The sequence below is a fragment of the Cervus elaphus genome, chromosome 21, assembly GCF_910594005.1.
Source record: "Cervus elaphus chromosome 21, mCerEla1.1, whole genome shotgun sequence".
NCBI classification, from domain to species: domain Eukaryota; kingdom Metazoa; phylum Chordata; class Mammalia; order Artiodactyla; family Cervidae; genus Cervus; species Cervus elaphus.
This window is the reverse complement of record NC_057835.1, coordinates 25,005,905-25,021,460: the sequence shown is the minus strand read 5'-3', so window position 1 is coordinate 25,021,460 and position 15,556 is coordinate 25,005,905. Positions and strand designations below refer to the sequence as shown.

Sequence of the window (15,556 nt, the reverse complement as noted above, 5' to 3'; positions counted from 1 at the left end):
GAATGTCATTTGCTGGAAGCCTCTTTCATCTTCTATGAATCTTCTTGGTTCTGGATAGTGATTAAGTGGTCTTACTTGTGTATTTTGTGAGCATCTTGATGGAAACTCTCTTGGTTTAGGAGACTTGGTTTAGGGGGCTTCTTGAACCCTCTTCACATTCCTGGGAGCTTTCTTCTCTTATCCCTCTCCTTTCACAGATCGTCCTCCTGGGCCCCGGGAAGTCTGCTCTGTGTCTGCGTTTGCTCCCATGACATAAGACACATGTGTCATAGACTATTCTGCTTGACTGGCCAGGCTCAGGCCCTCTAGTCTCCTCCTGAAGGCCCCTGTCTGCTCTCCTGCTCATTTTATTAGATTCTATTCTACCCCATCGTATGTACATGGTCACTTCAAATTTGGGCTCATCAGAGAAATGTTGCTAAAGCACAGTAGTTTATCTCGGAAACTTGCTCTTCTCTTCCACATCAGGATAATCTTCAATTCTCAATTTTTAATCTTTTTTTTTTTTGAGGGATTTCTAACCCTGTTGAATTATCCCTCCTTCCAGAATCTTTTATTTCCCAGAAAAGAAAGAGCACTTACTTTCTTCTGAAATTTAAAAATCTACCCTTCTAAATTCAATAATTCATGTATCTATGCTTGTGCTCAGTCACGTCACACTCTTTGTGATGCCATGGACTGTAGCCTGCCAGGTTCCTCTGTCCATGGAGTTTTTCCAGGAAAGAATACTGGAGTGGGTTGCCATTTCCTTCTCCAGGGGATCTTCCTGACCCAGTGGTAGAACCCAAGTCTTTTGAGTTTCCTGCCTTGGCAGGCAGGTTCTTTACCACTACGCCACCTGTGAAGCCCAAGAATTCATGTATGATGATGATCAAATAATTTTCACAAACGGGCCACCATTGGTATTTCTCTGTATTGATGTTTTTAAAAGAACAAGTTAAGGCCTTGTCTTAATATTACTGAATATGCAACCTTCTTTTAGAGATGGAATAAATAATATCTCATTACTCTGCAACCAGGGTACTCTCATCTGGATCTTTTCATCTTAAGCCCTTGCGTTTTTCTCCAAAGAGCATTTAATAAATGTATGTCAGAGGCTCAATGTTGGCTGAACCCTTTGGTCTTCCTAGATCTCACCAAGAGAATGTTTGTCTTAACTTCAGCACAGAGTGAGCTGCACCGACGCCAAGCGAGCTATATGTAGGAAATGTGTTTTCAAAGGGCCATCCTCAGGAGGACTTCCAAATAAAATGAAATGAGAGCAGGAGTAAGGATAAACTGTGGTCCATTTTTGTGAAATCCAATCTCCTTTCTCCTCCTTTTATTTGTTTGTTCTGTGTGCCAAATGGGTGAGACTCAAACAGCAGAGTGCCATGAGCATCCTTCCACTTTTTTCTGCGCCTGGAGATGGGCTGATCAAATGTTCACAGCCTCCCCCCACGCCCCCACTTAATGCCCCGTCTTTCAAGTCAAAGCCCAGGATATGGCATCTCAAGTTTGACATGCAACTGTGGCAGAGATAAGCAGTTTCAGTAGCAAACAACTATCCGAAAAAACCTTGTGATTTATCCATACTGGACACATTTCTTGTAGCTGGTGGTATATTTTTCACATTAGCTCTTTCTTGGGATTAACAAACCAGTGCAAATCTTGTTTCATCCGTCCCTGGGTATTTAGTCTAGTGCCAGGCAAAGCTCAGATTAACATATGCTTACTCAGGATTAAGGATGATTTTTTTTTTTAACTCTTCTGATCAGCAGTAAAATAGAATCTACACAGTTCAATGGATTCAACTCACCGGCTGTTTTTGTTAGTGCTGACAACTAATCCCAAACTGGGCCACAACTTCCTTTGGGTTTACTTGGTGATGGTCAAGGGTCAGGCAGCCATGAACTCTTTTGCCATGTTCTTAACCTGTGTCTGTTACTGCAGCGCTGCACACGATTGCACCACGGCCAAGAAGAGGAGAGCCGGGGAGCAGGCTTTGGGGGTCCCGGTCAACAAGAGAAAGTCCCTGCTCATGAAGCCCCGACACTACAGCCCCAGCGTGGACTGTGAGGAGGGGCGTGCAGACCAGACGGAGGCGGAGGGGCCGGATGATTGCCTGGAAACCAACCATCACCCCAGCACAGGTAGCGAGGGGCCTGGCCCCAGCTTTACTTCACTTCCTCCCCAGCACACACACTTCCTCCCCAGACCCAGGCCCACCTTAGGGGGAACATGCCACATGTGTGGTGGGAAAGCCCATCCCAACGTGGGATCAAAACCAGACATTGGTCTCCCTCAGCATCCGCTAGCAAGGACCATTTTCCTCCGTTACTGTGGGGAGGTCAAACACAAGCCACAGAGCATCCTTGCCCCTGGGCCATTTGCAGGAGCACAAGCTTGGACTGTGCCTCTTTCTGCAGAAGGTAAAAAGCTGCTCAGCCTTGCAGTTGAAGAGGACCTTGACTCAGCAATGGGGCGGATGTCCAATCCCTAAAAAAGAAAACCTCAAAATGAGCTTTACCACATTTCCAAATGACATATGAGGTGCAGTTTCTATTTTGAAATTTCACTTGTTAAGTTTTTACTGACGTTTATAATTGATTTACAATATTATGTTTCAGCATATTGTATACCATAAACAGTTATAAATGTACACCATAAACAGTTATAATTCTCTGTGCTGTATGATACACCCTGTTGCTTCTCTATTTTACACATAGTAGTTTGTAGCTCTTAATCCCCCTCCCTAATTTTATTTTGAAATTTTTAGAATGTGCTTCTCCCCAGTTCATGGTCACACCCACTAGACCTGGTTGTCACAGTACCTCCAGGAGCTAGACCATCACAGACCACTTTGCGCATGAGGCTGACATTGAAGGACATGCGAAGTATCTCAAAAGTTTGTTTTTAAAAATATATTGAGATCTAAAGCTTGACTTAATTAGAAAGTGAAATTAAATGTACGTATCTGCTATTAGACCTAAGTATGGGCTTCCCTGGTAGCTCAGGCGGTCAAGAATCTGCCTGCAATGTGAGAGACCCGGGTTTGATCTCTGAGTTGGGAAGATCCCTTGGAGAAGGACATGCCAAACTACTCCAGTTTTCCTGCCAGGAGAATTCCATGGACAGAGGGGCCTGGCAGGCTACAGTCTATGGGTTGCAAAGAGGTGGACACAACTGAGCAAGTAACACTTTTCACTTTCGTGTGCTATTACATACACATTTTTTTGAATGTGTTTTTAAATAATCAAAACATACCAAATAAATTGTCATTTGGAAAGAAGTATACATTATACAAGCCTAAGGCAGTGAGATTCTTAGGTCATAAATACCTATTGCATATAGAATGGTAGTAATTGCAATAGGAGTTAACAGAAAAAGTGTCAAAGTGGATTGACTGAGTAGATGCAAATCTTAGAGCACAATCATCAGTCTCCAGTAATCCCAACTTGCAAGTAGTGTGAGATTCTGTAGTTAAAACAATTGTATTCTTATTTATTTGTGTTGGAGTAAATTTCCTGGCTTTTCTGTATTTAACATACATCTTAAAGCCTCATGGCTCATCTGTAAATTATCATCCTTGACTTGTTTGTTTCCTTGGGCTGGTCAGTTTCTTGTTGATTCCTGAAAATTGCAGGTTGAATCTAGTGTCAGGGAAAATCCTTGATTTAGTATGGTTAGACTTGAGGTATAAGGAGATACAAGAGACATGGGTTTGATCACTGGGTAAGAAAGATCCCCTGGAGTAGGAAATGGCAACCCACTCTAGTATTCTTGCTTGGGAAATCCCATGGACAGAGGAGCCTGGCGGGCTACAGTCCATGGGGTCACAAAGAGTCGGACATGACTGAGCACAGCATATACACACACAATAATTAATACCATTGACATTAATTTACCAAGTCTTTTACATCTTTTACACAAAACATTTTGCAGGTGCCATGAGGACCAGGTCCATACCTGCCCACGGGCTTCCCACCTTCTGTTGTCGCTGAATGATCCTTGTAGGTGCTTGATATTGACCAGAAAATATACTGTCAAATGTTCTCAGTTAAATACTCACTTATAAGCGCTGATGGACATCTCTCTGCAGCTTCTGAAAGGTTCACTCTTTTTTATATTCAATATTAGAACTACTACTACTAATAATGAATATGCTAAACTTACACTGTGGTGGCCATTAGTTTTGATTCTTACTATATCCTGAGCACATAAATCATATCACTTAACCCATCCAGCAGTGACCTGACTGTGTAATAGTGACCACAGGTGTGCAGATGAGACCACTGAGGACAAACGAGTTAATGCTGAAGGTGATGCAGCTTGTAGCTGTTGGAAAGGAGATAATTAAGAGACAATTGAAGGACAAGCAAGATTCTGATCTCTCAGCTAACCATGCTCCATAATCCAATCCTCATGCTCTGAGTACCTTCAGAAGGCAGATTGGGCAAAGTCCCCACCGTGTCAAATCACGAAGTCACATATCCAAAAATGACCAGTCCCAGGTGCCCCCTTCCCTGGTTGAAAGAGGAAAACTCTAAGTGGCCCTCAGCCTCCTAAGCAAGTCCCCCAGAGAGAAAGAGAGCTGGATTTTCATCCAAGCCCAGCCTAAGGGCTTCTATCTACCATCCAGGTGCCCCAAGGTATTTACCTGACCAGGTGTGTGCCTGATTGTGTCTTCAGTGGGCAGTTTAGGTGATGAGAGAGGATATAAGCTCGTGAAAGCTAAGATCATGAGCTTGAGTCCCTTTAATGGCAAAATTGTGCCCCATGTGCCTTCTGCCAGCTGTCTTTCCAGGAGCTGCCCATGGGCGATAATGATAGAAGAGGGACTTGCCTGGTGATCCAGTGACTAAGATTCTGAGCTCCCAATGCAGGGGGCCTGGGTGTGATCCCTGGTCAGGGAACTAGATCCCACATGCTGCAACTGAAGATCCTGTATGCTATGACAAAAACCCAGTGCAACAAAATAAATAAACATTTTTAGAAAAAGAGCAATAGATAGAAGAAAATTTAGACAAAACAATGCCGATGCACCTTTTTCACTAGGGCAAACAGAAGGTGAGCTTTCAAAGCACCATCAGGAGGCAGGTTGAGCTCATGTATTCCCAGTGCAGATGAAGGAAAGAAGTGGCGTGAACCATTGTCTGGAGTCCTCCCCAGGCTGTGAGCACTAGCTCGTGAATCTGAGAAACTCCTCATACCAGTGGGAGCTCTGGGGACTGCGGTGATAATTTTGAACATTTTATCTCTCAAGAAACAGCAAGTAAGGGATAAGCCACTCCCACTTAAAAACTTTGAAGGACGAATTCATTTCTTAGGGCTTTCATTCTCAGCAAAACTGACATAACTCAGGAGGCCTGGAAAACTAATTTACCTGTAAAAATCATTTAACTAGAAACAGAACTAAAATCTGAAACTTAGTTATACTAAAGGATTCAAACTCAAAACATGTTATGACTTTTAGAGGCTTTCTTTCTTTTAATATATGTTTATTTATTTTTATTTTTGGCTGCATGGGGTCTTAGTTGCAGCACACACTTTCTCTAGTTGCAGCGCGCAGACTTAGTTGCCCCACAGCATGTGGGATCTTAGTTCCCCAAAGTGGACTTGAACCTGTGTCCCCTGCATTGGAAGGCAGATTCTTAACCACTGGACCACCAGGGGGATTTCTTTTGTTTAAGCTGTTTTGATGCAGAACAGCTGACATGCATGGGTGATCACTGCTCTGTACCTTCAGGATTACCAAACCCCTCAGAGAAGAGACTTTGGTGTAAAGTAAATGTGAGCTTTTACATATCAGGCCCCCCAAAAAACAGTTTTTTTTTCTCTATGAGGAAAGTGTTACCCCTCTCCAAGCCTGGGAATGTACCAGAGGAATTTTCCATCACATGTTGTTGTGAAATGTATGATGTTAGTTTTTGTTTTGTTGTGTTTGTTTTATGTATTTTTATTTATACATTAGGTTGTGTTGTTTTTCATCATCAGTTAGCTGACAGGTGTATTTTAGTATTTTCCTATAATTCAGTCTTGAAAGTATCCAGATTTGGGCAAACAGTAGGCACCGGGCTTCAGAGTTGACTCTTAGCCCCCCACTGGCTGGCCATGTGAACCCGAGCAAGCCCTTAGCTCTTTAGAACCCTGGTTTCCCTTTGGTAGAAGAGATTCAAAGGTACCTTTCTTGGAGTTATTGTGAAGATTAAATGAAATAAGTAACTGGACATCATACCAGGGACATACCAGTTTATTGTCAGGGTATCTTATCATTGGTTCTTTGGTCACTGGGATATCGGATCATCCTTTTTTAAAAAAAATTTGACTGTGCTGAGTCTTTGTTGTGGTTCGAGGCTTCCTCTAGCTGCAGCACAAGTGGGCTTCTCTGGTTGCAGAGCACAGGTTCCAGAACCCGTGGGCTCCACAGTTGGCAGCCCCGGGCTCCGCAGTTGCAGTACACCAGCTTCATTTCCCCGAGGCATGTGGGATCTTAGTTCCCCAACCAGGGATGGAACCCCTGTCCTCTACATTGAAAGGTGGATTCTCAACCACTGGACTACCAGGGGAGCCCCTCGTGATCGCTTTAAAGATGAGGACCCAGGACTCCGAGGACAGTGGCCTGCCTGAGATTACACAGGTCATGACCTCAGTCTCTGGACTTCAGACCTGGGCAGGGGGAGTCTCCCTCCACGCTGTGCACAGACCCTCTTGTTCCCAAGGCAGCTGGTGATCGTAGCGTGTGTGATCGTAGTGTGTGTGACATGGACAATGGTGACCTGGGCTGAGTCCTCTTCAGACTCAGGGCAAGACTGGGCCCTTCCACGGCCGGCAGGTCACTCCTCACTCTGAATGAAGACAGGCCCCACCTTGTCCAGGTGGAGGCTCCTATGTCTCCTCTACCATCGCTTGTTCTGCTGCAGCGTCAGGAAAGGGACAGTGTCCATCCTTTATTGAAGGCCGTAGGGTGTCACCTGCCGTCCCATGAGGCTGAGGAGCCATCGCGGTTGACACAGACACACGCCAGGCCCAGACTCAAATGAGGTCTCCAGTGCAGGTCTCTTGGGTTATTCCAGGGGCAGAAGCACAAAACAGATCACTGAGCCACCCCGGAAAGTAAAATTGCATGAGCATAGAGAATATAGGGAGCCTGGGCGCCCCGTCGCAGATCTGTCAGGCTCGAAGTGAACTCAGGGTCTCTCTCTGTGACAAGGACAGTGGCAGCAGCGGGGGTGGGCGCGTGGCAGGTTGGTTGGCAGGTTTGCTGAGCATGCCTGGAGATCCCCGGACGCCGCACGCCGGCACCTCTCCCGGCAGGGCTCCTCTCTTTCTGAAGAATAATTAATAAATATTTTCTTTTAGCATATAACCAACAGTTGAACCAAACAATTATGGAAACTGGAAATGACCCAAAACGCTCGCGTTGGCAGCGGCTCGGTGACACGCATTGTCAGGCACACGTGCACGGCTGTCACCCCGCCTCTCCGACGATCTGCACTTAATAGGAATATTTTAAACTATGTAGCTAAGCAACAGAGGTAATTGTTGCTTTCCAGAGCTTTTGTTAGCACTCTCACACAGCCCAAATATGCATAATTAGGTATAATGTCTATAAATCATTATTGTACACATGTGGGTACTTAAGTGGAGTTGAGAGAATAGTTCAATGAATTGAGCATATTCACGGAAAACGCTTTTTATTTGTTTTCTGTAGTTCATAATACTCTAAAATTATCATAACCCTTTACACTTTCTCTTAATAGCCAGCCGTGATATTGAGAAAAACTTCATTTGCATTTTAGACTATGTTTAATATATTATTTAAACCTGGAGTTCCTCTGATATGAATTCAGGAGAGGATAGACCGTCCTCTCAAATATTATGGGCTGGGTTTTGCCAGCCTCTTTTCTAGGAAATAAAATGTTAAATTTTTCAGTTTATGTTGAATAGATCCCAACAAAGGACTGCACCCTATAATCAGTGGTATTTAAAGGGGCTAGTGTTGTGACTCAATTCTTCTCTTCATCCAAAAATGCTTTTAGTTACTATGGCAATATTTACTTGATCCTGGCAGTCCAGTGTTGATTTAGGGAGATAATTACCAGAAAGGAAGATGATGGAGATGTATTTTTGAGTGTCCTTGTCAGAGACAATGTTTATAAAAAATTAAATGGGACCCAAAAAAAGGCATATTGTCTTCTGCACAGACACCCTCTCCCGCAGCCCTTCCGTGGGACGCCTGTGCTCTTCTTCCCCCCCAAGACATGCATTAACGCAGAATGCCCTGCACTTGGTGTCTTTAACAGTCTTTAAGGAGGCTTATTATTTTGTCTTCCCATCCCCCACTCCGCCTGTAGAGACACAGAAATGGTCCTGCTTTTTTTTTTTTTTTTTGTCTTCATGAGTGCCAGGGACCACTGCCGGGTTGTCTGGTGTATTTCACAGCCTGGCAAGCGCTAAGCTCCCTGGGCAACCCCTCCCCAGGTGCCAGGCTGGGGCTGGGGCACCCACGGACCCGCACCTCAGTTGGTGTGTTTGCACGGGGACAGTGTATATAAATAAACACACACCGTCTGTCACCCCGACTAGGCCACTGCCAAGAGGGAAGGCGGGTGACACTGATGGCTGCTCTGGATGTGGGTACGACAAGGACAGACTAGCACTTGGGCGCCGGTCCTCAGTCCCAGGCCTTCTTGACCATCAGGACTGGGAACAACTAGCTGACATTCAGCATCCTCCAACCATCCCCCACCTCCCTTTTCACATAAGTGTACGTGGGTACCAGTCCAGAAACTGTGCTACTAATCGAGGCATTATTCCATCTTACTCTTTTTCCATTTACTTGTGTTTCCCTTGGTGTGTAATTTCCATGTTACAAGTATGAAAGTGATCAGAGCTTCTTTTAGTTACCATCTCTGTGTAGACATGTTGTGTATTTTAGCTAACATTCCATAAAATCTGAAAGTTTGTTTGGGAAAGTTTGAAATCTGAAAGTTTGTTTCTCTACAGAAGTAGAGAAAATCGACTGAATAAGCTTTGAAAATATATTGCCAGCTAGCAGAGAAAAACCAATGAATACTTCCTTTAAAATGCATAATAGGACATATATTTGATTTTCTTCCAGTTGGCTGAGACTTGCAAATATAAGAGGTACAATAATGTGAATTTCACATTCAGAACTCTGATGGTTGAGCATTTATTTCAGTAACTATAAACACACTTAGCTCTGACTGTTGAAAATTCAAATAGCTCATTTCTTTAAAGGTAATTCTCAAGAACATTAAGATCTGAATTTTACTTTGTTTTGTTTTGTCAAAAGTGTATATTTTTCTACTCAATGTTTATAAAATTGATAAAGTCCACATATTCACATATTGCATCTATTATATATGTATGTGTATGTGCTAAGTCGCTTCAGTTGTGTCTGACTCTTTGCAACCCTATGGACTGTAAACTTCCAGGTTCCTCTGTCCATGGAATTCTCCAGGCAAGAATACTGGAGTGGGTCGCCATGCCCTCCTCCGGGGAGTCTTCTTGACCCAGGGTTCGAACCGTGGGTGTTCAAATTGTACTTTTCAAACAGGGCAGTGTCTCCTGAGCCACCAGGGAAGCCCATTGTACATGTATCTGTCTGTTTATTGATCATTGTAATTGCCCTAAAATATTTTCATTCTTGTTTTTCAAATAATGGCTTTCTTTTTCCCCTTGAAGAAATCATGATAAAACCCATGGAAGAGAAGTTTCATTCAACCGCACAAGAAAACTCAGATGGGAAGGAAGACAGATACGGCTGTTATCAGGAACTCGTGGCCAAATCCCTAATGCACTTGGGGACCCTGGAAAAAAGTGCATCTGTTCAGACTATAAGTGAAAATTTAAACGACAGCGGCATCCAGTCTCTAAAAGCAGAGGGGGACGAAGTGGACGAGTGCTTTATGGTTCCTTCCGATGATGGAAAAGACAAGGCCGACAGCTCCCAGCTGCGGTTCTCTCCCTCCTCCGACAGCGACAGTAACTCTGAAAGTGCGGAGAATGGCTGGGACAGTGGCTCCAACTTCTCAGAAGAAACCAAACCTCCAAGGGCCCCAAAGTATGTTTTAGTGGATGATAGGAAAGACCTACTGGAAGTTCCTGAAATAAAAACTGAAGGCAACAAGTTTATCTCCTGCAAAAATGCGTGTGATTCAGAAACAGAAAGGAAAGACCCTCAGAACACCCCATTGGACCCATCAGATGGCCCAGCCCAGCCCTCTTTTCCAGGGAGTGAGGACCGCGGTCACGGTCGTGGGTGTCCGGCCACCAGGACGGAGGAGGCCGCTGCCCTGGAGAAAGCCAAGGGGAACCTGAGTCTGCTGGAGCAGGCGATCGCCCTGCAGGCTGAGCGAGGCTGCGTCTTCCACAACACCTACAAAGAGCTGGACCGCTTTCTGCTGGAGCATCTCTCGGGGGAGAGGAGGCAAACCAAAGTCATCGACATGGGTGGAAGACAAGTCTTTCCCAATAAACGTAAGACCCGGTTTTGCTTTTATTTCATTTAAAATTGCTTTAGAGTTGGGGGCGGGGAATGAGTGAGATTTGATTGCTTCTGCCAGATAGCTTTTTGACAACACAGTTTAAAAATCTAATTTGTACTATAAAATTACCAAATTTTTCTCCTATTCTCTAGCTTGTTCTCAAATCAGGCTTGGTTGGTGTTACGTGGTTTTCACACACAAGAAAAATCATTGACTGTATTTCTCTTAATATGACTTTTTTTTTTAATATATAGTACTCTTTAAAAGAAGTGCTATGTTGGATATGTTAGAGATACATTAGTATTTATTGAATTTTAATTGTTATTTCCCACCCTCTTTCTGGGATCATCTCATTGGCTTGGAGTTTCAAAATAACATCAGGCTACTTGCAAGCCAGGCAAGATGTTATCATTCTTGGGACAAGACTGGGAGCTAATTCCTTTATAAGCCTATGCTTTGAACAAGCTCTCTAACTCTGGGTCTGGAAACATCTGGACCAAACTCTAATGAGAAAGTCAGTGTGCTTGGGGGAGACCTTAAAACCGATCTTCAGATTTTGGGAAATTGCATCTCCCATGAAGACATACCCCACTACCACCACCGAGTTTTGCAAATCTGTGGGCCTGGTGATGAGTCCTTCAGTTAAGCGAGGTTTCCCAAGGGGTGGTCCTTAATGGCAACCTACTTCAGTATACTGGATCCTCCTCCAGGGGATCTTCCCCACGCAGGGATCAAGCCTGTGTCTCCTGCATCTCCTGCGTTGCAGGTGGATTCTTCATCACTTTACCACCTGGGAAGCCCTTTGTACATATATCTATTCTTTTTCAGATTCTTTTCCCATGTAAGTCACTATAGAACACTGAGTATGATTCCCTGTGCTGTAGAGTAGGTCCTTGTTAGTTATCTATTTTACATGTAGTAGTGTGTATATGTCAATCCCAAATTCCTAATTTCTCCCTTCCACCCCACTCTTCCCCACTGGTAACCATAAGTTCTTTTTCTATATCTGTGAGTCTGTTTCATGGATAGGTACCATTTTTTTAGATTTCACATATAAGCAACATCATATGATATTTGTCTTTCTCTATCTGACTTACTTCACTTAGTATGATCATCTCTGGGTCCATCCATGTTGCTGCAAATGGTATTATTTTATTCTTTTTTATGGCTGAGTAATATCCCATTGTGTGTATGTACCACATCTTCTTTATCCATTCTGTCAGTGGACATTAGGTTCATCCATGTCTTGGCTATTATGAATAGTGCAGCAATGAACACTGGGGTGTATGTATCCGTTTGAACTAACCACATCTTCCTCCAGATATGTGCCCAGGGGTGGGATGGCTGGGTCATACGGTAACTCTATTTTAGTTTTCTGAGGCACCTCCATACTGTGCTGTATAGTGGCTAAACAAGTTTACATGCCCACCAGTGGCGCCGGAGGGTTCCCTTTTCCCCACACCCTCTCTAGCATTTTTTTGTTTATAGACATTTTAGTGATGATGGTCATTCTGACTGGTGTGAAGTGGTACCTCACTGTTGTTTTGATTTGCATGTCTCTAGTAATTAGCAATGTTGAGCATCATTTCATGTGCATAACTTGCTTTTTTTAAAGCAAGTTCCTGAGGTGATTCTTGGACACTGTAAAATCTGAGAACCACAGAATTAGGGGAGGAATATCCTAGAGAAGGTCAAGTTTGGGGACTTACAGGGTTGTTGAGAATAATGTGCTATCTAGCTAGATGTTCTGATCACTGAAATTTATTGAGAAATCAGGTGGGTGTTTTAAGTCCATTTTAGTACTCACCTGCAATCTTGTCTAATACTGTGTTATAGCTCATCTCTGAGAAAAAAAGAATAAAATAATGTCATTTGGTGAGGGATAAGACAAGTAGTTCTTTGGGTACATACTGTAAGGGCTGAATATTAAGGAACAGCTTGTGGTCTGGGGCAGGACGCTGTATAAGCAGCCCTGAGCACTCCATTCACACTCAGCTTGTGGAACTTACCCGTGTGTGTGTGTGTGTGTGTGCGCGCGCACAACTGTATGTGTTTTAATGAACAACAAAATCAGAAAAAAAGATGAAATTTACTTCCTATTCCAAAACCCCATCATTTCCAAAGCACTCTATTTCCTCCCTTCTAAGACACACAGTTTTCCCATTTTAGCATCTCTGTAAATTATAAGGGTGTGCCATTTTTCAGTTTTCAATTGTTTTTCCTTTCTCACTGGCACACAGAATAATGTTTCCTCTTACAACCGATGGCATCTTCAGCCAATGAAATCTCAACTTTGGAGATACTTTGTACCACAGTTTAAAGCACATGATAATACCTTGGTCTCTTTCATGGAACTTTCAAAATGTTTTTGTTTACAAAAATTAACAAGGCAATAGAATGTGAGTTAGGGAATACAGGTCACGGTGGAGCCTTAGAGCATCACTGATGGGACTAGATGAGTCCACGGTATAGCCTGTGTGAGGGGTGGGGGAGGCGGGTGAGGTCATGCCTTGGGGTGTCAAGTCCATGCAGGGAACTTCATTCCAGACAGGAAGAAACAGGCAGAACAGTGAAGCCGACTGCAGGGACTTCAGGCTTCTCCCAGAGGATGTCCAAGTTCATACTCTTCCTCTCAACCCTGGTGTGGGATCATAAGAGGAGCTGTTTTTTTTCTCTTGAGAGTATATTCCATGCGCCGAAGTTAACACCAGATTTCCCAGGCATCTCAGTGGTAAAGAATCCACCTGCCGTAACAAGAAATGCAGGTTCAATCCCTAAGTCAGGAAGATCCCCTGCAGGAGGAAATGGCTACCCACTCCAGTATTCTTGCCTGAGAATTCCATGGACAGAGGAGCCTGGTGGGCTACAGTCCACAGGGACCCAAAGAGTTGGACACAACTGAGTGATTAAACAACAACAAGTTAGCACTAATTTCCCATGCACCTTGGGCATGGGACTTCGCTCTCCAAGAATACTAGGATTTTAAAGTATCGTCTCACCGAAGTCTTCAGTTACCGGATTTGGCTGTCCTGTTGCCACCAGCCACAGGGAGGTTTGGGGTCGCAGTGTAAGTAAAGTCACCATAAAATTTATTCTACAGCCTGTGACATTTTCAGGGTGAAGGGGAGCCATGGGAACAAGCCCACGAGTCCATCAGGATGTCAGGTCACCAGAATACAAGGTCATTTTCATTAAGCAGCATCCAGGAAAGAAAATGAAGAAAGAATAGCCAGGCCAGAGAGCCCTCCCACCCCCACAGCGGCCGCTGCGCTTGGTTCAGGCACAGGGCTGGCCCTAGAGAGCATTGCGGGCATATTTGTTCCCACAAGGAGGGGCTGGCAGACACGGCCCCCACCTGGGCAGGGGCCAACCTCCCTTATCTCCCACACCCCCTCTGGCTTCCCGCAGGCAGATAGCACGGCCAGACCTCTCACCGTGGTTTGGAAATGTGGCCTCACCTGGCCGAGATCCGAGGGAGGGAGGCCATCAGAATTCAGGTTGCTTCTTCTTTCCAACACGCTCTCATGGGGTGTCAGCAGCCCCCCAGCCCGATTTCATGTTAATCAAACATCGAGGGTTTTGACTAGCTTTCTGCAGACACTCTGTACCCAAACGAACTTGAAATTTGGCAGCATTTTCAGACTCAGTGAAAAATAGCCCCACAAAATCGTACATGTCAGAACTCTTCATGCGTCCCTTTGTCTCTCACAGAAAACAGTGTAGTCTCCACACCCCGGCATTAAATCCTGTCTCAGGAAACATGCACACCAGCTATTCCAGTGTCTCTTCCCACCTTCACGTCTTTTCCCTGCCGATCCCTGGCCCCCCTCCCCAGGCAACGCTTCTAACTCCAAGGGTCCTTGGCTCCTCCCCCTCTGTTAAAACCAGCGCCCCCCTCCCCGCCCCCAATAATTGCTTTACACATGACCTGCTGTGCCCATCTGCCCAGGACCGTGTACCCTCTGAAAACTGGGGTGGCGTGGCCACACTGAGGCACGTCTGCTCTCCACGATATTCATCGGCAGCGCTGCCTGGCGCTCCGTGCCGCCTCTGAAGCCGGAGCATATGGGCCCTCGGCGTCCTCGCAGCTGGGACCTTGCCCGTACGCATCGCCCGTGGCTTCCCTGTGGCAGGACCTCGTGGACTGGTGACTTTCACTCTCAGCATCATGTGTTCCCGATTCCTGATGCTTGGAGTTCTAATAAGCCGCAGCCTCCGCACCACACTGGTCCTTTCTCTGAGGCCCTCTCTGCCCATTCTGATCCTGGTTCTCTAGAAGCCCCAGATGTGAGGGACAGACCTGTCCCAAGCTGGCATTGTCACTTCACTCACTAGAGTGCAGTTTCAGCTCTGAGAATGCATTTCGCTTTTAAGCTTATCTTCCCTCTCAGTCATGAATATAAGCATATTCATGTTAGTCCTCATTTATTTTGTGTATTGATGTAATCCTTGATCTAACCCTCAGGCTTCACCAGTAGTTAAGGGGTACAGAACCCACCTCTAATGAAGGAGATGCAGGAGACACAGGTTCAATCCCTGGGTCGGGAAGATCCCCTGGAGAAGGAGATGGCAACCCACTCCAGTATTGTTGCCTGGAGAATCCCATGGACAGAGGAGCCTGGCGGGCTGCAGTTCATGAGATCACAAAGAGTCGGACATGACTGAGCACACATGCACACACAGACACACACACTCACACATATCATCTAACCCCCAGCCTCACCTGTGCTGGAAAAGGAGGACCCTGAGCTGTCGTCAGCCCACGCCCTCCAGGCCGCCTGACTGTGGGTTACTAGGCGTCCCTTTCCTCTACCAGCTGCGCATGTGGTCTACCCCCACCCCCACGTGTTCTGACAGCGCCCTGTGAACACTCCAGGCTGCCCCACTCTCTTGCTCCCATACTCTGCAGGTCTCCCTCAAGGATGTGTCCTTGCCAGGACTCCACCTTCGGTTTCTGCATCAGGAGTGAAACCATAGCCTCTTCTCCTCCACAGCTGGGGCGAGTTGATCCAGGGCTGTGGACCACGGGGGTCTGGGCTTCCCGGGCCCCTGCGGCCCTGTCC

At 45.4% G+C, this 15,556-nt stretch overlaps 1 protein-coding gene across 2 annotated transcripts in view; it reads left to right on the top strand.

Annotated features, from left to right (window-relative positions):
* The window catches only part of ST18 (ST18 C2H2C-type zinc finger transcription factor), a 93,877-nt gene that overhangs the window by 31,532 nt on the left and 46,789 nt on the right, over positions 1-15,556 (top strand). For both annotated transcript variants that reach the window (XM_043879960.1, XM_043879959.1), the window contains exons 5-6: positions 1,933-2,132; positions 9,691-10,485. In XM_043879960.1, the coding sequence (XP_043735895.1) occupies positions 1,933-2,132; positions 9,691-10,485 (995 nt within the window). The remainder of the gene's footprint in view (positions 1-1,932; positions 2,133-9,690; positions 10,486-15,556) is intronic.